The following is a 23,405-nucleotide window of genomic DNA, read 5'->3' on the forward strand; positions in this document are numbered from 1 at the left end:
CTCTCCAAAACTCTTGCATTCACCTCCCTAACCACCCCATCCATGAACAAATTAAACAACCATGGAGACATCACGCACTCCAGCCGCAAACTGGCATTCACTGGGAACTAATCACTTTCCTCTCTTCCTACTCGTACATATGCCTTATATCCTTGGTAAAAACTTTTCACTGCTTCTAGCAACTTACCTCCCACATCATATACTCTTAAACCTTCCACAAAGCATTTCTATCAACCCAATCATATGCCTTCTCCAGATCCATAAATGCTACATACAAATCCATCTGTTTTTCTAAGTATTTCTTACATACATTCTTCAAAGCAAACACCTGATCCACACATCCTCTACCAGCTATAATACATAATCACTTTTTCCCGCGTCAGTGAGGTATTACCAGGAAACAGTCGAAGTATGGCCCATCCACTCAAATACACACACACACACATCTATACATATATACATACATATCAACATATACATACACATATGCAGACATCACATACAAACACATGTACATATTCATACTTGCTTGCCTCCATCCATTCCTGTCGCTATCCTGCCCCACAGGAAAACAGCATTGCTATCCCTTGCTTCAGCAAGGCAGCACCAGGAACACAGACAAAAAGGCCATATTTGTTCACACTCAGTCTCTAGATGTCATGTGTAATGCACCTAAACCACAGCTCCCTATCTGCATCCAGGCCCCACAGACCTTTCCATGGTTTACCCCAGATGCATCACATGCCCTGGTTCAGTCCATATATACACATACATAAGCTAACCACTACACTTAGGAGGTCCATAATTAATAAAAAATGGGTATAATTCATTTAAAAACTGTTATTAAAATCATAAATAGATGTCTACTTTTGCATGTAAAGATTTGCCCCACTGAGCAATATAAGTGTACTGATCAATGACACTTGATCTATCACCTGCCAGCTAATGGAAATACAGTTGAAAGATTATAGAATGATACACAATGTTAAATGCCATTCATCATTCCCCTACACTCTTCTTGGAGGCTACACAAATAATAAACAAGATTGGCATTTCTGCCACAGACATATATGATATATTCTTTACACACATCTATTCATTATACCCATCAACCTATTCCCACCCCAAAAAAATCTGGTTTTATCACAAAGAGTTCCTGTTACTGACATATTCAAGTTTGAGCTAAAAATCTATATTATCTGTGACAGACTGTCCATGATACAAACGAAACATTAAAAAAGAATCACAATACAATGACTTACCTTCAAGATTTGTCCTTTCCTAAAACTGAGTTCATCCTCAGCTGTGGCATTAAAGTCATGTTTTGCTACTGCTTCCATGTTGGGGAAACCTGTGGAGGATAATGTTATCATTCTGTTATTACTGAAAAAAAGCAAACATAACTAATGAAAAAACATAATTCGCAAACCTTTACTTACCCATATTGCCAACTGTAGATACTCAGAATTTACAGCATTTCATCCAATAATTAACCAAATTTTCATATCCACGTGCAGATAACTTCATTTTAAAACTGGCTGTACTACTTCAATTAACAATGGTCAGGCAATCACATATCACTATCATAAACATTCTAAATGACCAAAAGAGAATCAAGGTGGTTTGACTAATCTTGTTAATTATACATGAAAGGGAGAAAACATTCAAATGACAGAACCTCATATCTCCCTTGACATCCATCTTCAATCATATATGCATTTTCTCATTTGAATAAGGCTTTGTGCTGTGAATTTTTGAGCAAGTTTGCCATGCAGATATAATTTCAGTCTCCCTACCAAAGAAACTTCAACAAATCAGCAAAAAATGAAAACAGAGAAATATAAACAATCCCACATCTTTCCAGGTAGGCAGAAGTGTTCAAATATAAGCAAAGCAATATATAGAATGTGGAAAAACAGTTCAAATGCAAAGGAAAAAATGTATATGTAATACACTAAAGTATGGAAACCTTTCAGACATTATCAAGTAGTGCACATAAAACAGCTACTGATTATATTAAAAAAGTCATTTTATAACAACTGAAAAAAACATGGGACCCCCTATGTACATAAAACCACCATCTAAAAATGAAAATGCTGCCATCGGAGTTTGACTCATAAGCCACAGCCACTAATGGAACCAAAAAGGAGCCTCGTCAAGCTGGACTTAGTCTAATCTTTACGTGAAAACTCAGTATCATTATAATTTTTTCCACAAATAACATGTCCACTTTTCATTATTTTCAACTTCCATAACATCAATAAATGGCAAATAAGGTGGTGTAAGTAAATAATTAGCCCCATGAATGCAATTAAAAATCTATATAAAAGAATACACTATCATTTCAAGACCTTACATAAGCAACTTTGCTACATGCAAAATTACATACCGCTTTCAGCCGTTTCAGATATACTACAACAGGTCTCTCAAGCATCTCAGTGCACGAACTAACTGGCACTTATTGATATTGTATTGGCATATCTAATAACATTAACATTACACATAATCATCAGACTTAAACTAGATCATAAATTGATAATTTAATTTCCTACGAATATCTGCAATCTGGAGTGGAGTGGAAGGTGACAGTACTGCTGGTTGGTTTGTCAGGCTGTGATGTGTGTATGACCTGTGGTGAGGGGCATGAGGACAGGTTAAGATTATGTAAAGTGTGCCACATCACATGGAAAATCACAAATCAGTAATCCTGATCTTCACTGTAAAAGAATCTATCCTTCAGGACGCATATTCAGTAACAGAAAAACAAGCAACATAAGTAATTTAAGGAACATCTTTATATAGAAAAAACAGTTGTATATGACCAAAGAAAAAAAATTAACATTTTCGTTATATTATTTGGGATAAAAAGTCTTCACTATAATACTCACACAATCACGACACATAATTTCCCTACATCAGGAAAAGACCAACCTTGCCTAAGGTCTGCACCAATGATGACACATGAACTTGGCCATGTTTAATGCACTTAACACCACCAACCCTTCCAACCTAAACCGTGTCATTACTGTAACGTTAAAATAACACTAAGTAAACGAGAGAAATGAAAGGCCATTGAGAAACACAGGAGTATTACTGACCAAATGTTATGACCAAAACAAACCCGCAGCTAATCAGACCAACATCTCGTCACTTGTCCCACTTCCTGTGACGCTGCCACCATTTTCTGCCACACACTTACGTTTTTAAGTTTCCAGTGGTTGCTTGACGATAATACTGTCTATATCCTCCCTGTCTCAGACACTACAGAGAAACTTGCGATAACAGCTCAAGGCCCGACTCTTGCTGCACACACCCTAGGATATACACACTTTTATACGCATTTATGACACACACCAAGTGACAGAACGTACAGATATCATACCTGCCTCTCTATAAACTATGTAGTGAGATGAGCCCTTTTTTTCTTAAAAAAAAACTACATAAACAAAATTCTCCTAAAATAAACACAGAGTGGACGTCTCGCTCCCTTCCATTACACTTGCTACCAACAACGTTGCCAGATCTCCTGCCTGGCCAGGCCACTCAACACCAGCGTGGGTGGTCACCTACTATATTTTCTCCCTAGAGTAGCCAGAGAGATATCTGATCTATAAATACACAATCAAGAGTGAAAAACCACATTTCCAACGTGTATGCTTTCTGATTGCACCTACTCCGGTAAAACAATCTTGTCCAGGTAAACTAAACCCAGACCTGGCTCTTAGGGTATGATTTTCATAGTCAATTACATTAGATTTCTTTTAATGACTGTTTAATTACTTGTACTATAGATAATACGATGGCAAAGCTTTCAACAAAATATGTATACACAAATATATCTATCAAGTAGCTCCCAAATGTTGAACAAATTAGAAACTGACACAGGTGGATTTTATTCTATTCTTCTTCTTTATGCTGAATCCATATAGTCTTTAATCTTAAGAAACATCTGTGCAAGATGTTCCAAATGTAGAAATATACTAAGGAAAATCACGTCTTACTGAAACTACTTTTCGAGGCGGACTACGGCGCATGAGTCTCGTTCTGCAGCCCATCACAGGAACAGGCGGAAAATTTGAATTGTGTCCGGTGAGAAATATTTCCTCATCTGCTAAAGCACAGTTACAGTGTACAATTTATCTATTACCATAAATGAGAAGTGGAATACATGTTCTTAATTTTCGTTGTGTGATTTTGGAAGTGATGCATACGTATGAGATAAACCAGACGTGTTTCAGTAAGGATCCATATTGGAAATTACTTTGTTGTGAACGGAAGCACTAAACATTATATGTTCCGTTTTCACAATGACAAATTTATCAAGGAGCTCCACAGGAACTCGTGAGTTAATGGTTGAAGCACGATGAAGATAAATGATTTACAAGGAAAGGTTAGTAATCATATTTTAATCCAGCATGGAAAAAAAGAGACTAGACTTAATTAAAGCTAGGCTAGGTACTACTGGCATTGTAAAGTTTGTGGTCAAAGATCTGGACACAAACTAGAACACTATGTTTTAGGACGTGGAAATAATGGAGCCCTTCAGGCTACATAAACCTCTACATAAACCCTGAAAGAAATGTTACCTTATTATTGTTAATGACAAGGTACCTGAAATTTTAAGTTTGTATCTATTTTTAGCATCTAGTCGGGAAAACTTAACCGTATGAAAGTATGTAATGTATGTAACATGTAATAACAATCCAATGGGATCTGACTAAGGATCTTTGTGACCTCTGTAATCCTGAGGTGCACAATAAATTTGCCAGGATTACCGGCATAAATTCAAATTCTGATCACAACCTTCAGGCCTCTAAACCAATCTGATGAAGACAGTTGAAACTTCGAGAGGTGCAAGGAGAGAACAGATAGAGGTCAGAACATAGAATTAAGCAGGAAACTTTTTAGAAAGGTGTAAAGAAGCATTATTTTTTTGTATATAGTATTATAGCAAACGATTTGAATAAAGTGACAAAATTGTGAATGCGCAGCATACACAAGTTTAAAAAAGTTTAATATAGAAAATTCAGGAGATGGGGGTCCCACGAGTGTTAACTCCCTTTCTGTACCCAACAGATAGATAATGACAAATAAACACACACACACACACACACACACACACACACAAAGTATAAAACCGTCTCGCAGAATAGGCAGAATCATGATTAGCACACGCAAATGCATACAAATACATATTTACATACACTAACATACGGGTAGAAACGGTCTACACATGGGTATATATTGTAAATATGCCTTTTCCATTCATAATCTCTCTCTCTCTCTCTCTCTCTCTCTCTCTCTCTCTCTCTCTCTCTCTCTCTCTCTCTCTCTCTCTCGCGCGCGCGCGCGCGCGCGCGCGTTTATGTATGGAGACATGTCTGAAATAAAGTGAAAGTTAGGACAATAGTAAGGAATCCTGACATTCGAACTAGGTAGAGAGCTAAGTTAGTTCACCAGCGAGGAGGTGGATAATGCTCGGATGAAACCAGTTCCTTGATAAAGATGAAAGAAAATTTTCGACTGGAAGCTTGAGCAGCCCCACTGTTCTACGGCAAATCTATCCATGAACACCTATCTTAATGAATCACGTGGAAAGAATGTTGCAACAATTTATATATGAAGGGGGAAAGGTTCACTGTTAGTGGCGGAAACTGAAAGCTGAATGTCAGTCACTATCAACCACTGGTGGAATGACAAGATCTAAGAAAAAGGAATTTAAATCGTCCCTAAAAGTGGAAGGATCGGTGAAGTCAGACTGCAATGGATGTCACCAGGTGACCCCACTAGATTGTGATTTAGAGATAAGATTATTGATTAGAGATACGATTATAAGATTCCAGTTTTCGGACACTAAAGAGGAGATTCAAAGAGTCCTACAAGACAGAATGGTTTTTCATCTTCCTCATGAAATGAACCGCTACATGAAACTAAGAAAAAAAATGCCTTTGAACATTACCATGAGAGGATGCATGAAGTGTTTTGTGAATGACAGACAGGTAGGTCTGGCGAAGAAGAAATGTCATATTCGTCCAAAGTAGATTGAAAGGGAAAGCGAGAACCCCAGAGTGTGACTTTATCAGTAAGATACAGTTCTATTGTCGGTGAAGGTAAATTGTAACTGTAGACGTTGTAAGTGCATCTCGGAGGATGGGAGCGTTTTATAAAGCGTTCGGTGAGCCTGCAGTCATTGACTTTAAACCACAATCTAATACATTAGTTTTTCGTAATTAGGTGCAAGGCATTGGGTATAAAGGATGAAAATCAAGGTTAAAAAAATTAAAGTCTTTTGAAAGGTATGAAATGTGCTTTGAACAAATGAGTACACAAATGGATGATACAAATGGACTAATCAATAGGTTGAAGGTACAGGTGAACCGCTGATCAAATCGGTAGGATAATAGAGTTTAAACAATTCTAAACATAACAATGCTAATTACAGAACAAATCACTAATGAGCTGTTTTTGATGATAGTAAAACTATGATAATATAGATGATTTTGCATACGAGATAATTACAAGATATGTTACCATCAGGGGCCACTAAAGACACCAGTTAAACTAGATTGTAATACATAGTAATCTTTATTGTAGACGAAGAGTGGGTAATGAAAACATTAAATGGCAAGAATATGGTAACGGGAAGAGAGAGTGGAAACAAAAGTAGAGATGGTGAGAGGATTCTGGAAGTACGTGACGCATGGTGGAGACAAAAGTAAAGATGGTGAGAGGATTATGGAAGTACGTGACGCATGGTTGTATCAAGTTAAGCACAAGTTCATGTCAAGTGTCTGATATTCATTAAGACTTCGTCATATGATAGATAGTTGATGCGTTAGATAAAGTTGCTTATTTATAGTCAAAATCAACAAAGATAATATTTTGGGTAGGAAAGTATTGCGTTTTTATATCGGATATTTGTTTCTGTTGCTGTTGTTCTAATTGAATTGCATGCAAATTGGAAATCTGTTCTAAGCCCTTGTCACTTGTCACATGATAGTATAAAGTTCTGACTGATGGTCAACCTCTTGTGAAATGTTCTGAACTTGTCAGTCGATGTTTGTGGTTAGGTTCAGGCGTAGCTGTTACGACGTGAGTCAGTTCAGTGGCTTTGCTTCTTTGTTCGTATCACTGCCTCTATAAATGTCTAAAAAATTGAACCATTGGGATTTGAGAGGTGGGGAGACATGAGACATATGAATGCATTTTTTTTTTCTTTTTTTTTGCAGGAGCTTGTGACTACAAATGCAGTGGGTGTGTTTATGGAAGAGGCGTGTAATATGTGAGGTTAAATCAGTCTGTGGAAGTGAATCTGCAGTCCTCTAGAATTTTTTTTTTCTTTTTAGCGGAGAAGAGTGAATAGCGAGAAAAGGTTTGATTAGGTTTCAATGAAAAAATAATTCTGCCTCATAAACTTTAATCTCCTCTACTACGATTATTAAGAGCCTTGATTTTCCTGTACTGCAGCGAGTAAGTTTGGTGATGATACTGAATCATGGCCGAAGAACTTCCTTCCGCATTTGTACACGAACGTTTAAGATACTTAGCTTTAAACGGGAAACATAGAAATACGTTTACATTATACTTGGCTTTGGGTTACCGTTTCTGATTAGGCTTTGGGTTACCGTTTTTAAAACTGATAGGCTTTGGATTACTATTTCTATGATTATTCTGGCATTTGCAAATCTTTATGATAGTACTGTAAAAGGTATTTTGAGCAGGCTTTGGATTAGTTTTTAGGATTAGTCTGGTTTTTGCAAATTTTATGACTGCACTGGGAAAGGCACTTCTTGATTGCACTGGGAAAGGCATTTTGAGAAAACTTTTTTAAGGCAGGAGGTTCCAGTTGCGGACAAAAGTCCATATTTGGACCAGGACTTACCTGAAATATGAAAAGTACTACAAAGAGGAAAGATATTTTAAGAATATGAGAAGCAAGGGAAAATTTAACTTTTAAAAAGGGGCCTGTGCTATATAGGAAAGACACAAGGAATTAAAGTATTCCCCCAAAAAACTGCAGTGTGGACAGAGAAACAGATTAACAACGACCCACCTTTTAATTGCCCACACCCACTCATTATGTGATGCAGTATCCTGCTATATATAACATGGTCTAACTAACGGTGTTATGGTGGACACAACAGTCTGTTCTCTGGAACAGAAAACAAAGCAACATCCATAGAAGAGGGAAAGTGAATCGTTACACTGGCGTGGGGAAGTGAATCAAGTTTCGAGTTCAGACTCGTTGAGTTGATATGTCGAATTGCTTTGGACCCGACTCTGTTTAGTAAGTATGCAGTGCTAAACCTTCCCAGATGTGAAGGTAGTCCCTATACAAAGGTCGAACCAGTTCTTTGTATTATAACCAGGCCAGTTCAAAAGAAAAGAATTCACGGGATATGAGCAAGACTACCAGCTTCTTGGCGGTAGACTTGGCTTTTGTGTAATATGGGATTTCCGAGACAGTTTAGATATTACGGTGATACATGGTATGGTCATCGTGTTGAGCAGTGGAAATGCTGATCCACCAATAGAGATGGGAAAGCTGTGAGGTGGGGAGCCTTAGAATGAGAGACGGGCAGGAAACTAGGTTTTTAAAGATATTAAACTTACCAGGGTGCGCCTTCCCCACTGGGAAATCCTGCCAGTGACGAAGTTACGAAGAGACGAGGACGCAGATCGAGCTAAAGAAGATAGAGTGCATTTGCGGGATATTGTGGAGTCATCGGCGAATGAGTACGTTCTGTTATCTGTCGAAGAAAGAATATTCTCGGTAAAATGGAGCGTGTAGGAGGCAGGAAAGACCCCTGTATGAGGGAGAGGGTGATCCAACGGAGATAATAGGAAAGAAAGGAAGGAATGAAAGCTTGAAGAGGCAGGGATGAAACATTACGAACTTTCTTAACAGATGAACAAAACTTTCATTAGCACCTCATTATTTACTTTCTAGGGAATAAATTGCGACTAGTATTTCAGATGGTGATTTCAGGTGGTACAAAGAGAGAAATGGGAAAATTTCCACAAAGGTTTTCAAGTGAAACTATTAATTTTGGGTAAGTCCGACGACTAAGGATTCCTCATCCTGTTGTTCCATTCAGAAATGCCCCAGAATCTCCATCTGTTCAGCAAAGTTCCACTGGGTCAGTGACGGATTTCGGTGAGGGGTGGCAGCACCCCCATTTGATGAAGAATTGCTTCCTCACCCTATTAGATTGCACTCCTATAAGCGCATAATTTACAAGTAAATTCCCACGAGGTCACGTGGGCTAGGGAGCACTATGTCATATGTCACATCATGTGTGTGGTGTGACATGAGTAAGTGGGTTCCTCAGAGACGACGAGCCATCTACTTACCCTAGGGATGCGAACAGCGCCTGTGGCTCTGCCTATACAACAGCGCACATATGAGTGACCTTATAATCAATGGGATTTGAGTGTAATGATTGAAAAAAATATACTCTTGACCGACATTCAAATAAAGGCTTAAGATAATAACTGACCTTTGTCTGTCTTGAAATGCATCAGAAATGTGGCAAGTGACATTCAGTTAGGATTCTTAATTAAGCAACTTTGGAGCCCCTTCAGGTGGCTGCGTCCTCCTTGTTAATGTCCAGATCCCCGAATGCTCAGATAATATTTGTGCAAACTATCCATTACCAACACAGAGTAGGAGGCATACTATGATATATCTTATTGTAGGATCTTCCACCTTATCATTATTATTATTATTATTATTATTATTATTATTATTATTATCATTATTATTATTATTATTATTATCATTATTATTATTATTATTATTATTATCATTATTATTATTATTATCATTATCATTATTATTATCATTATTATTATCATTATCATTATTATCATTATTATAAAATAACACACATCCTAAGGCCTTAAAGGCTTCCATCCCAGAAACCTTACTCGTCCGCCATCCGGGTTTAATATAATTTTCGTCGTATACATAGTCTTGCGTAAGGAAATTATTTGTAGGTATTAACAAATTCGGGTATGATAATTCAAGACAATGAACACATACATACCCGAATGAACTGTCCAACGTCCCGGGACGTGCTTCATCGTGACCTTTTGTCCCGTATAGCGAGTATCCTCTTAACCCACGTCATATCCGGCTCACTTTCAACTAGAAGATAGGCTACTGCGAACATAAATAGTGTTGTCGTTTGGAAGACAGCGCGTGTTTTGCTGTTAATTCAGAGAATGGAGAAGATAATATTCCCGTCTTCTTGTGATCATAAGATGCAGGGTATGGAGACAGTATAATAAATCTTATCTGCTAGGAGATAAAGCTCATGCTTGTGATACAAAGTTTGGGCATTCACATAAAGCTTGGTATGGGACCGTCAAGTGTCACAGACACGCTCTTTTCCCGTCACACACACACTTGACTTAGACCTGTGTGTGTGTGCGTGTGTGTGTGCGTGTGTGTGTGTGTGCGTGTGTGTGTGTGCGTGTGTGCGTGTGTGTGTGTGTGTGTGTGTGTGTGTGTGTGTGTGTGCGTGTGTGTGTGTGTGTGTGTGCATAAATATATAGAAGAAAAGACATGGTACATAAATACAAGATGAAGAGGTGGGTCAACTCGAATGTAAAGATCTCACCCCGTAACACATAGTAATCAACGTTCTCTCTCTCTCTCTCTCTCTCTCTCTCTCTCTCTCACACACACACACACACACACACGCTTACAAGAGTTGCCTGGGATCAAACCCACAAAGATTCGAATGCTGGTCGCGGTAGCCGGTCCACAATCCACTCAACTGTTCATCCTCCCTTAGGGGCTGGTCGATAGAATGGGTACTTGGTGTGTGTGTGTGTGTGTGTGTGTGTGTGTGTGTGTGTGTGTGTGTGTGCACATATGGAAAGTTAAAAAGACACGGGGCAATACGAGTGTAAAATGCTCCCTGTAACTCCCAAAAATATGTAATCACAAATAGTGATGACACACACGTCACAAACAAAATGAACAACACACGAAGCTGGTGAAGCTAGTGCACAAGGTACATGCACATCACACTCCACACAAACTCATGCAATAAAAGTCAAGGCGATCCACATTCTGTCCTATATACACCTCGCTCGCTTGCATCGACAAAGCTGATAGCAAGAACAACCTCATGCAAGCATAATTCATACAGTAAGCAGTCACAGACTTCATAAACTAGTACAACTCTCATTGTACACAATACATACTAACTCAGTACTTCTATATGTCAAACGCTTAACACACCACACAGCCATAAAGCACAGACAGAAGTAGTACTAAGTAGAGACTCAACTCCCAGGGTAGTAGTGTCCTGTCATCCCGAGTTTGGAATGTTAAAGTGTTGCGTGGAATCATCTGCCACCATGTCAAGAATACTGGTCTAGCTCTGTGCCACGTTAATACTAAGCAACCAGGATGGACCGAACATCTTCCTGCATGTTCTGTATAACTATTCCTCTCACTTTTACTTCCTATCTTCGCATTCCCGTCCCCTCGTTTACCTGTTTATAATCCGCTGAGTACAAACATGGTAGAATCCAACAAGCTTTTGGTCCTAGTTTGATGCAACCAAAGTTCCGCCTTCCTCTGCTGCTAACGAGAGGGAGGGATCTGGCAGTAGCAGTACCGGCCTCTCCCATTGTCCTTGACCCTCTAACAGACCGAACTCTTTTTTTTTCCTCGTCTTCCTACTAACCTTTCTGTTGCACAGCATCTGGTTAAAACCTCTCATACCATCTTACTTGTTTTGATGATTCATTTTTCTAATGTTTGATTTATCCTTCTTAAATCTCCATGTATAACCTTAACCTCAATATCGCAGTAGGCGAGGAGTCTATGCTCATTCCAGCACCAAAGCATCTGATAGATATCTCCCAGACCTTGAATCTCCAAGCTCTGACGTCCTCTGGCTTCAGATTTGTCCCCTAAACACCAACATTTTCCTCTGCTTTGTCTACTGCCTTCCTGACTTTACAAACTTTGTAACTTTCTCCGACTGTCACAATTCCTAATGCGAGATCCTAACATTCTCTCGCCCTTAAGCTAAGGTTTTCTACTTTGAATATTTCAATGTACATCATAAGGATTGATTGAAATCATCCCACACGGATAGTGAAGGGAGGTGAGGGAGTTAAAACCCTCACGTTTTCTATTTTCACTGACCTGTAGGAAAGTATCTACTGTACTATTCCTATTGTAGGCAGTCGCAACCACTTTCCCAACTTCCTGGATCTGTCTCTCACTTGTAATCCTTTATATCATAGCTCTCACCCTCGAACGATTAATCCCACCACAGTCTTGTAGTAGTCTGTCTACTAACCGGACCATTTAATTGGACTACCATCTGTAAACGTCAGTAATGGCACTATGACAACAATGTCAGGGCTGACAAAGATCCTTCTTTGACTCCCCGGGAAGATTGCCCCCTCTCCCTTCGCATTAAATTTCAGGCCTGGCCCTGACAGTGACTTTATTTGCGTTCTACACAGGGAATAGAAATCACTAGAACGCTTAACATAAAATGAACCAGCAGAACACGCACATACGATACCGACCAACCAAACAGATCACACCCGTACAACTCCCCTGTAAACAGCACGCCTATTAAATGCACGCATACATACCTCTACATCACTTGTCGACACAATATTCATCACAAAGCACACACGCATAATGCATTTGCACTGAATGCACTCTAGCAACACACATAAGCACACACTACATGAATCTGCACCATTAATATACTTTTTTAAAAACCAAAATATAATAGTATCCCTAAGAAGTATTACAATTTTCTCTGGGAGCATTACTGCGACCATTTTCTTATATCCAGTAATTCTTTATATATGTTTATTTGTCCCTTTCAGTAATTTGCATATCAAACAGTGATCATTATATAAGTATATAATTACTTGCTCAGTTACCAGAAAATCGAAACAAATCTAAATGATTTCGGCTTGGTAAACTTCCTTTGATGAATACAACCGTAACTGACGGTTGTATAATGAAAAATCAATCTTTGGGTGGAGGTGGTGTTGATAAAGGTTACATTAAACACTGAATTATTTCATTTCATGGTTTACGTACATCATCATTACTCCTTGTAAAATAGGCTATAAGACTCATGTGCATCCTGTTAGCTTCATCAGTTACACCACGAAGCCATCCGCTCAGATAAACGTCAGCTGAAAAAAATCGAGCTTATTAGGTACTTCAAAATTAGATGATTTGTTGCCAAAGCTGTGACCCTGTGATGGCAGAGGACAGCACCCCAGTCTAGCTATATGATCCATGTACACCACTTGGACCAAGGGGTCAATCAATAACCACAACACGGTGTCCGCACAACTCAGCAGAATTCCCGCCAAATAGCCATAATATGGCGGCCCTTCCAGGTTTCCAGTACTTTTAGTTTTCATGGAAAATTTAATCTTTTTCCTCTCCTCAGAAATATTTCCGTTTTATGATAACAAGAACAATTTTCCTCCAACAGGAAAAGTAGGTAAGCTAATACTGAGTTACCACATTAACGGGCCGCCCAGGGTCGAGAGCACTGGTTCGAATCCTGGTTACGGCAGTCAACCTAGCTATTCATCCATCCTATGGGATGGTAGATAGACTGGGTACCTGGCTCAGTCTAGGGGATATATATATATATATATATATATATATATATATATATATATATATATATATATATATATATATCTTTAATGGGATGGCCTGGATTAGAGTCTCAGCTGCCCGTGCCGTCTCAGATAATATATATATATATATATATATATATATATATATATATATATATATATATATATATATATATATATATAACAAATAGCTACCAACTGCCCTTTACTCCTTTCCGGGTTTGTAAAACCAGCGCTTCAAGGGCCAAATATAATGTATGTGCGCATGTGGTTTTGGAATTATCTTTAACAAAGGCAGCACGTGTTAAAGATTCCTCGGGTTATGATTATAACCTGACGTTAATGACCTTGCTGACCCTGTTGACCAAGTAACCAGCATCTGGACTCCTCCTCCTTGAGGGACACCCTCCTGTAATCATCGACCTTGGAAAGCCTCTTTCAGACGCGTGTGACCCCCCCCCCCCCCTCCATTGTTGGCAGTAGGCTCTAATGATGCTAATCTGGTCTTGTTCTGTTGCCTCTGGGTAAAAGCTGCTTTTCTCTCCTTTCAGTGGCTATGGATCCGTCTCTGGACGCCATTAGGAAGGTCCTGCTGAGTGCAGGGTTCGAGGCCAGCATAGGCATGATTCCTCACCTGGATAAGGAGGAAGGGGTCCCCGGACATCCTGACCTGGCTTTCAAAAAACAAAATTGCTTTTGACTTAGTCTCATGTCTAAATTTTGTCTCATACAGGCAACTAATGTTACTAAATTTGGTAACCGCTCACAGACAAAATAACTCGGCAATCTTCACTACTTTGTAGTGTTTTATCACCAACTAAAGTGTAAACAGGGTGTTTGACCCTGGTTCTTCCCCACACCATAATTTAGGATCAGTATATGGTAAATGTCCATACCTTTCTAATCTATTCGTCTTACTTCCGTTAGCGTACCACAGTTAAGTCAGGTTTAGTCAAGAATATCCGTAGAAAACACCATAAATATGACAAAGTTCCACGTATTAGTGAGCCAATCTGGGACATGTTTGTTCTCCGTTACTGCGTCGATGGCTCTTGTGTACCCAGACGAGGTCTCCTTCGTTAGGTTGTGTTCCACGAATACGCTGTGCTGCTCCACCTGTTCTCAGTCTATTCTTTCAGTTCGTTCAGTCGTAATTTGAAATACTTCCACATTTCTTCAGTTGCACCTGCCTCTAACGCAGGTGTTTGCTTTGCGTCTCGAAGCTCTTAGAACATTTCATCAGTGCTGGCTTTTGTGTTGTATGGAACCTTCGCAGAATTATCGTACATTTGAGAGTAAATGGTTATGGGAAAGCGTGAGTATATTAGATATAATGATGGGGCAGAGAGAAATGGGCGAAGGATACTCTATAAGGATGTCGATAGGGATAATGTGTAGAAAAACAAGGTTGTAGCAAGTCACAAGTCATGTCGAGAGTCTGACGAACCAAGACCACACATTTGAAGAAAACGATTTGCTCACGTCTCAATTTCAGGGTATTGTTTTCAGTCTTCGTTTACGTGGTTATCTGGCATATATATATATATATATATATATATATATATATATATATATATATATATATATATATATATATATATATATATATATACTTTCATCTTTATATCGGGGAAACATTACCCTAGTCTGCAATTGTGGGATTTTGTAAGGCCTGACCGACACCAAAACTTTGCTTTTCATATCAGGTTAATAACCGAAATTTGTTTACAAAATGCCGGGATGATGAGGGGTGTGTTGTTGCAGTTTACGTTACGAAATCCTTCGATGTATCCAGGGTATCCGAAATAACACTGGTGGAGGAGCTTGCTAAATCTCTTCGTTCACATGAAATCTGACGAAGCCATCACAACGAGGCAGGACTTATGGAGAAATGCCAGATTCTTCTCCAGTACGCAATACCAATTTCTGAGTTATCTTATCATAAGTCACTTGCTTAAAGTTGATAACATCTCACTGGGTGCCGACTGGAAGACGCAGACCTAAAGAGTGATGTAGGGAAGTGAATCATGTGATAGTTCTAATGTTGTTGTTGTTGTAGTGCCTCCTTTCCCCAAGGATATGTCGATCACGACCTCTCCCCCTGCATATACCGCCCTCCCATTGCCTCGCTCCCAGTGTATACCGCCCCCTACTGCCTCCTCCTGAGCATATACCGATCACTGCTTCCCCTACCAAACATATTTGGTCAAAAAAGATCAGGTTTCTTACAAGGATTTTTTTCTTGTTTTTTTTTTTTTAGAATTTTCAACAAAATAATTCTGCCTCCGATACGTCACTGATGATTAAAGGAATTACTAAAGAACTCGAGCGTTGAATCACTCGTATACAGACTGAAATCCTAAGTATAGCAGGTGTCTGGTGAGGAAATTCCCTGATCAATATCATGAAAATTTTGTGACAAATTAAAATCAGTGATACAACAATAGCTCTCTGGAGGTTACATTAACAGTACAGGTTAATTAACTCAATTAAGCGGCTTTCCGCTATGTGTCCGCTAAATGCTTCTTGCATGCCTCAGAAGAACCTTATGATACGCTAACTTTGGGAATAAGAAAAAAAAATTGCAGTGTGGGTGAGTTCGTAAGGTTAACGAAAGGATACAAGAAGCCGCAAAGAAGATAATTAGAACTGCGTGAACACTTCCGAGGGCAAGGAAAATTGTTGATCCCACTCTAATTACCAGCCTCATCTGACGACCGGGACGTAAACATTGCTCGAACCCTGGATGAACGATTACCGTAAACCATTAAAATCTCGAGAGCTTTCATGGTACAACCCAGCCTCATTTACCTGTCTCCTTGCCCTCATTACGGAATTATAAGTTTGTGGTGTTTCATAATCACACCGTATTAAACTTTCTCATACCCATCTTATAAGTGCGACCCGCTAACTACTCTAACCCATCAGATATGTTGGATCGAACACCCTTACCCATCAGATCATTATCACCCTCTAACATCTTACCCATCAGATCCTCCTCCAACTTACATTCAAGACTCATACATGCGCGTGTTCAGAGAGCAACTTTGAATTTCTCGAATATATTCAAGTATCACCTGTGTGTGTGTGTGTGTGTGTGTGTGTGTGTGTGTGTGTGTGTCAGATATCGTACAGACTCCACAGGCGACAGGAACGACAGGGATGAAGGTAAGCGAACCGAAAGACAAAGACGACACACACACACACACAAAAATCACAGTGCGAGTGTATATGCTCCAAACTGAAGAAAAAATCTTCACAGTTTTGTTGCATATATCAGCCTCTCTTTTTCTCCACACGCATTTCATATATATATATATATGTATATATATATATATATATATATATATATATATATATATATATATATATATATATATATATATATATGAAAATTTAAGAGTTTTAGTGATGCTTAAATAAATAATGCGACATTTATGTTTTCAACTCCTGAGTAGGTAAGCCTGGGGAGGTGAGGCCTGGGGAGGTAAGGTCCAGGGAGTGCATGACACTGCAGTGCAAGCCATGACCTGGATCATGACCTTAAATGACAAACCTTCCCGAGCCTTCCCTTGTCCTGGTACAGACCTTAATGAACGTCGGAAGTTAATTGGACTCTTCCTGGCAGGTAAGATGCTGGAAAATATCATCTTCTGCGAATCGCAATTCCGTCAGAAGTGAAATGAAATTCCGTCCTGAATAAAACTTGGACTCATGTTTTATGTTTCTCTCAGGTGTGGAACGTGTCTCTGAGATAACGTGGACCTGAAGTGCCACTTTTATTCCACTGGATAGAAGGCACGCATTTCTCGTATGAGATATACAAGAGAGAGAGAGAGAGAGAGAGAGAGAGAGAGAGAGAGAGAGAGAGAGAGAGAGAGAGAGAGAGAGAGAGAGAGAGAGAGAGAGAGAGAGAGAGTTTTATGACGTGGTTGCTTCCTCTGCGTTGGCATTTCAGCGCAAAACTGTTTTTCCCTCTAACCAGTTAAGGCAAAATAAAGTCAACTACATTTATACAAAAATAATTTTTGTGTATTGTACAGTAGACTGAACCATAAATAGTACTTTCCTAATATAATCTTCACTGAACATCTTGTTACACGAAGTCTGTTCGTTCGTTCATTCCCATCTCGTTCAATTTCTCTGTCAGCTTCGCTTCCAGCATTTTCTCATTCATAATTACCTTAGATAAATGCTTCTAATAAATCATCAAATTAATCCTTCCGATAAATCCTCAAATAAATCCTTCCAGTCTACTCCTTGCTCCTTGCTGAGGCAAGTCCAACTTTTTTGTTGTTGTTGTTGTTGTTACTAAATATTTACATTTCTGTTTCTGTTATGAGCAAACCAGGCCACTAGAGAGTTTAGAACTAATTTTGAGTCTTTTAGTGCACCGTTTGTAAGATGTTGATATAGATCTTTTGCCAAACATCAATTATAGACAGTTATATGAAACAGAGTAATCCTACCTGTTACACACACACACCAAAATGAGCTCGTACACATTCACAGTCACACACCAGGGTTTGACCTACACCAAGGAATGGCATCATGAGCATGAGCTATCAGTGTCAAGAACACTACGGCAAGCTTGAGTCTAGTGGGTTTCTTCACATGCACAGATACTTGGCTGCGATCATGTGTCAGTGACTCCTTCTCTCGCAGCATGTCTTCACGATCTGTCTGGCCAGTGATGTATGTGTCTTTCTGAGCAACAACTTCTTCGTAACGAGGCTCTTCATATCCGGTGAAAGGTACCAAGACTTCCTGGAAGACGTCTGTTGATAGTGAGAAGTAAGAAATCCACTGGAATCCATAAAAAAAGACAATATCAAACATTTTTCTAAAAAGATCTGTGCTGCAGTTTGTGTGGTAAACAAATTCCATCTAGACCCGTTGCATGAAGGACGAAATGACCTCTGAAAATAATTTATCCAGGAAGTAATGAATTTCCCCCACCCCTTGACTAATGAGACAGCAGATGCGAACCGCAAGCTAATAGTTTTTCCCCTCTCCAGTCTGGGGCGACCTTGGTGGTGCCACCTCTTACAGAACCAAGAGTCACTTGCTTCAATACAAAGTTCTTTGAAGCGAGGAAGTTTGGATAATGGAAAGCCTCAGTTCTCTCTTGTGTGTCTTAATGACTTCATTCAAACCTGATTACATGCATGATTATGAAAGTCCGGGTCACCGCATTGCATTCTAATAACTTGATTCAAGATGATTGTTGAGAAACACAATCGCAATTCATAATAAGTCGCCTCACTGGCAACCAGACCCTGTAGTGGTATACTAAGGCTTGTCAAATAATAGTGTATGTGTACTGCAGGTGTACAAGATTGTTAACTGACCTCAGCTCTTCGTTCATGAAGATTGCTCACGTTCTCATCTGAGAAAGGCAGTCTAGCACTCCCTGACCAGTGGTTGTTGATCCCGCGCTTGTCTTTCCTCTCCAGGTAATCCACGATTCTCTCACTTCACCATCCATGCCACCCATACGCCCATCATCATCTCAGAATCCCAACCAATTTCATATGTCCTTTTATCTTCCTCTACCAGCCTCAAATCTTGCTCTCCCCACATCTCTTACTCCGTATCTAATCCTTAGAGATTAACCTCACCAGTTTGCACCTTGCCAGTCATGCAGCCAAAACATAATCATGTTTCTCTTCCATAGATCAGGTCAGGCGGAGCTAATCCTCCCACTTGGCTCCCTGCCACGTATGCAGACTAACGGTATCACCTCTCATGTACTTTCCTTAGAGATCCAAACATTACATCTATCTCAAAACTCCATCCTGTGCTTCACCATCTGTTCCACCATGATTCAATCATGTATCCGAAAATGTTTCATTACTTAACGATATCTCACACTCCTTTGTATGCTTCTTTCGACAGCTGCCTTCATCTTACACCTTGTGTGTCAGTTGACGTAATGTTTTCGGTAAAGCATCAAGACGTGCGGACACATTTGGAGGAAGGTGGGCTCTACTGGCCCAGGCAACGCAGGTGTCTCGCATGTTTATTGACTGAGCCACAGCCAAGAAACTCCTGTAGTAGGGGATGGGGCGCCTCGGACGCCGGGCTTAACAAATCATAAGTGACCTCACCAGTCACATCGGTAGCCTTTCCGGTCGAGCCTGGTGCTCAGCACCACTCACTCTCATCGAGTGGAAAGGTGTTTTGTTTGAAGTGGTGTTTTGCTTTTCATGAGGATCCCAAGAACAGAGCGTAACTATAGGGGGTGAGTTTCGTCCTTGAAGTGTACGTAACCCTACATTTGGGTCGTAACTCATGGGCAAATAAGAGCTAAGACGACTTCTATTGTTTGGGGTTCGTAAGGTATCACTATTTCTTGTCTTGCATTACGCATTGATTTTGCTCTCTGAGGATAACCAGTCTGCAGGTTAACCTTCCTCCCTTATCGTTGACTATCTATATTAAACGGAGTGCGACTCAAGTATTGAACATGGATGGTGATTGACTATGCTGTTAACTATTTCGTCTATCATAAAGCCTCGTCATGTTAGTGTGTGGCCAAGTTTTCTGAAGTTCTTACGACCATTATATCGGCTTCCACATCCCTGACCCCCTGTCCTGATCCCATCAGACTGTTTTCTGTATCGCTATATTAATCTTTGCCCTACTACACTTGTCTCTCCTTCTACACAGTGGCCTACCAACACAATGATCTGCCACTCTGGCTTCTGCTGATATGATCTCATTACTGTCCCACAATCCTTCCTTTTTTTTTGTCCTAGTGATATTAATCTCTTCCTCAACAACCTAGATTCTGCTCAATCTTTCTGTGTTTTGACCCAACAGCCTTGTGTGTGTGTGTGTGTGTGTGTGTGTGTGTGTGTGTGTGTGTGTGTGTGTGTGTGTGGGGGGGGGGGGGGGGGGGGTCTTTGATTCATCAACCTGGCCTTTCACTCACCAGCCTCCAGGGGCTTTTGACTCACACCATCTTGACCCCTACCCCTGCCACTCACTCTTTACTCCATGACGTTGCAGTAAGACCTACGCTTCAGTGTCCTGACCTCAAACCTGCTATACTGAGCCTTGCTAATCCAACGTGTTCATCATCACTACACTGCGAAGGTTTGTTTGTTTATCTCCACGGCAATGTTTGTAGGAAGCGATGCATCATCGGTCGAGCATGGGGAAAAAAGAAATAGGATCTAAATATTTGGTTGTGCCCTATTTTCAACCCTTTACGTAGAGAAAGTCAGGTGAAGGACGTGGGGCGGTAACTGCCACCCTTGCCTCCACGACGAGGGAGAGTGGGAGGTGCGAGGGAAGGAAAGAAAAGCCAGTGTATGGGAGGAGGGATGGTTGGTGTTATGGTAATAATCAATCATAAACAGCAACGCTTTCCAGCCATATCTGCCGTTCAATTTTCAAATACAAATAATGCAATGAACTCTTTTTTTTTTTTGAAATTCTATATTTGCCTTAAAAAAAAAAAAAAAGATATGATATGGTTGCTTTACGTTACTGCTGCTCGAACGCGTTACTCTCACTTACCCAGCGATGCTTGCTCGTGACACGGATTCTGTCGTTTTCCTCCGTTAGCATCCGTCTGCTCTCAGCACGAACACAGCGAGGTAACGTATACCTCCTACCAAGTAACGCGATACGACGGCAATTACTTAACACGACTTGATGTGACGTTATGTGATGCTCCCACACGAGGCTTGTTGCCCTCCGCACGGCAAAAGTAGCGATAATCATAGTTCACTATGAGAGAGAGAGAGAGAGAGAGAGAGAGAGAGAGAGAGAGAGAGAGAGAGAGAGAGAGAGAGAGAGAGAGAGAGAGGGGGGGGGGGGGGATTCGGAGCTCGACTCGGCTTGCTCGGGCTGGTGTTTGTGTGCATGACCAGGACATTTTTTTTTCTTTTTGCGTGTGTGTATAGTGGGTGACGTGTCCGGTGATGCTGGCTCCGATGACGTTTCGTCTCTCTTTGCCAATATCTTTCCGTGTTTGATTTTCCTCTCGTGCTGGTGCCGCTGTTCCATTCAGTGGTCACCAGAGGCTTCGTCAATTTCAGTCGGAGAATTTTTCTCACGAACAACTTGTAGAAAGGAAACCCGTGAGTATAATTGAGTTTTTTTTTGCTACCTTGCTTCCTTTCGTACAATAATTGGTGAATTACACCCCCATTTTCCTTTCATTTTGTCATCTTACAGGTTCTTGTGTAATTTTGTGGCAATTAAAACGAATCATGCTCTTTAATTTGATGGAAAAAGTGGCCATTTTCCACTTACTGGTACAATGGAGAGATTTTGATGCATGCATTTTTACAACGTTTTCCATTCGAAGATGTCGGTGGCTGCACTTTGTGTGTGAACTGAGCCACTGGCATACTTAAAACATATACACAGACACGCCAAAACAACTCCCCACAAACAAAGTGATGCTGGGTTTGCTGGTCTTATTTTCTGCCTCATTAAAACTAAGTTACCGGAGCTTGACTTAATAGTCTCCCCAAATATACACTATCCACCTATCATCCTTTTTCTCCCTGTTTTCCTCACGCCCTTTTTTTTTTTTCTTACATGATCATAATAACTTAATCTGCCAGGTGAGAGTCGTTAGCTTTAGAACGGGGAGCGGGTGAAGACTTTATCACTAGAATATAATTTACATTTTCTCTTAGCGATTACGGGAAAAGGATAATCTTGAATGGAGTCCTTGTCGTGAAATGTCTCTCAGAAGAAAAATATTGTCTGGAATGTCTCAGAACAGGAGATAATGGTAGTCCACCTTGAGTGGGATGTGTGACCAATGTCTCCAAGAGCTGTTTCCTTGCCTCAGTATGGGTGATGCGGCATTTCCATCTGCTACAGACTCGATGTCTGGTAGTGCATCATGCATGGAACACGAGGGAAGCAGCTGATTGCTGGGTCTAATGTCAGACATCACACTCACTGCAATAACAGCATTTCTCAATGAACAGTTTTCTTTAATAATGCTGCAGGAACAAAGTTTCTCAATAATACGAGTAATATGAACCGTTCCTGCTTCCATTTTTGTGTCAGCATAATACTATCGGTTCTCAATCTAAGGTTTTGTAGAACTTTTCGCACATCATCTGCCTCACTGGAGATGTCTGATGAAAACACAACAAACTGTTGATCGGATAACCGCACGGACGCTGCAGATGAAACAGCCTTGCCCAGGACAGAGGCCAGCGCTGCATGGTGTGAAGGCAAGCGCAAAGCTCCAAACCTTGGGAATTGCAGGGAAAAGAGACCCACATTATTTTCAAGATAGCGTCATTCCCATGAGGGCGCAACTCGTCCACTGTTGTTCAGAAACAAACAGGACATTCAAACTCTGGATGACATACGCTTAAATGTGCATACGGGAAGAAATCTTCCCCATGCATAAAACATTTGCCTCTATCTCTGCGAAACTCTGCCAAGATTTTTGTTATTTGTGTGTGGTTCAGAATTATTATCCTTCGTTGCCATGATTCGGAAAACAAATAAAGATGCTGTCTGACAGAGAATTTACTAACTATACAGTGTTATTGGCCAGGATGTAAATCTGAAAGCTGCACGTAAACTGGTCACATGCAAGCGTCAGCAGAGACAGAACCAAACAACAAAAGATGAAAAAAGTTGCACTAACTGAACTTCCGCCAACGACGCCGTTTACAAGACATCGTGCAATTTAGACAATTAGACCAACACGTTAAGTTTTCTTTTTCACGCAATGAACCTGACTCGTTGGACACACGGCG

The 23,405-nt window shown here is 40.2% G+C and overlaps 1 protein-coding gene across 9 annotated transcripts in view; it reads right to left on the reverse strand.

Moving 5' to 3' along the window:
- Positions 1-23,405, reverse strand: part of drk (growth factor receptor-bound protein 2 drk) — a 158,395-nt gene that overhangs the window by 33,226 nt on the left and 101,764 nt on the right. For 2 of the 9 annotated variants that reach the window (XM_071671487.1, XM_071671479.1), the window contains exons 1-2: positions 3,383-3,540; positions 1,263-1,351 (exon numbers count right to left, since the gene is read on the reverse strand). In XM_071671487.1, coding sequence (XP_071527588.1) covers positions 1,263-1,340 — 78 coding nt within the window. In that variant the 5' untranslated portion in view covers positions 1,341-1,351; positions 3,383-3,540. Of the gene's footprint in view, positions 1-1,262; positions 1,352-3,098; positions 3,121-3,199; positions 3,334-3,382; positions 3,544-8,613; positions 8,751-10,049; positions 10,213-23,405 lie in introns of those variants that run through there. The other 7 variants (XM_071671478.1, XM_071671477.1, XM_071671480.1 and 4 more) reach the window with 6 other exon arrangements.

Source organism: Panulirus ornatus, chromosome 16 (genome assembly GCF_036320965.1).
Source record: "Panulirus ornatus isolate Po-2019 chromosome 16, ASM3632096v1, whole genome shotgun sequence".
NCBI lineage: Eukaryota > Metazoa > Arthropoda > Malacostraca > Decapoda > Palinuridae > Panulirus > Panulirus ornatus.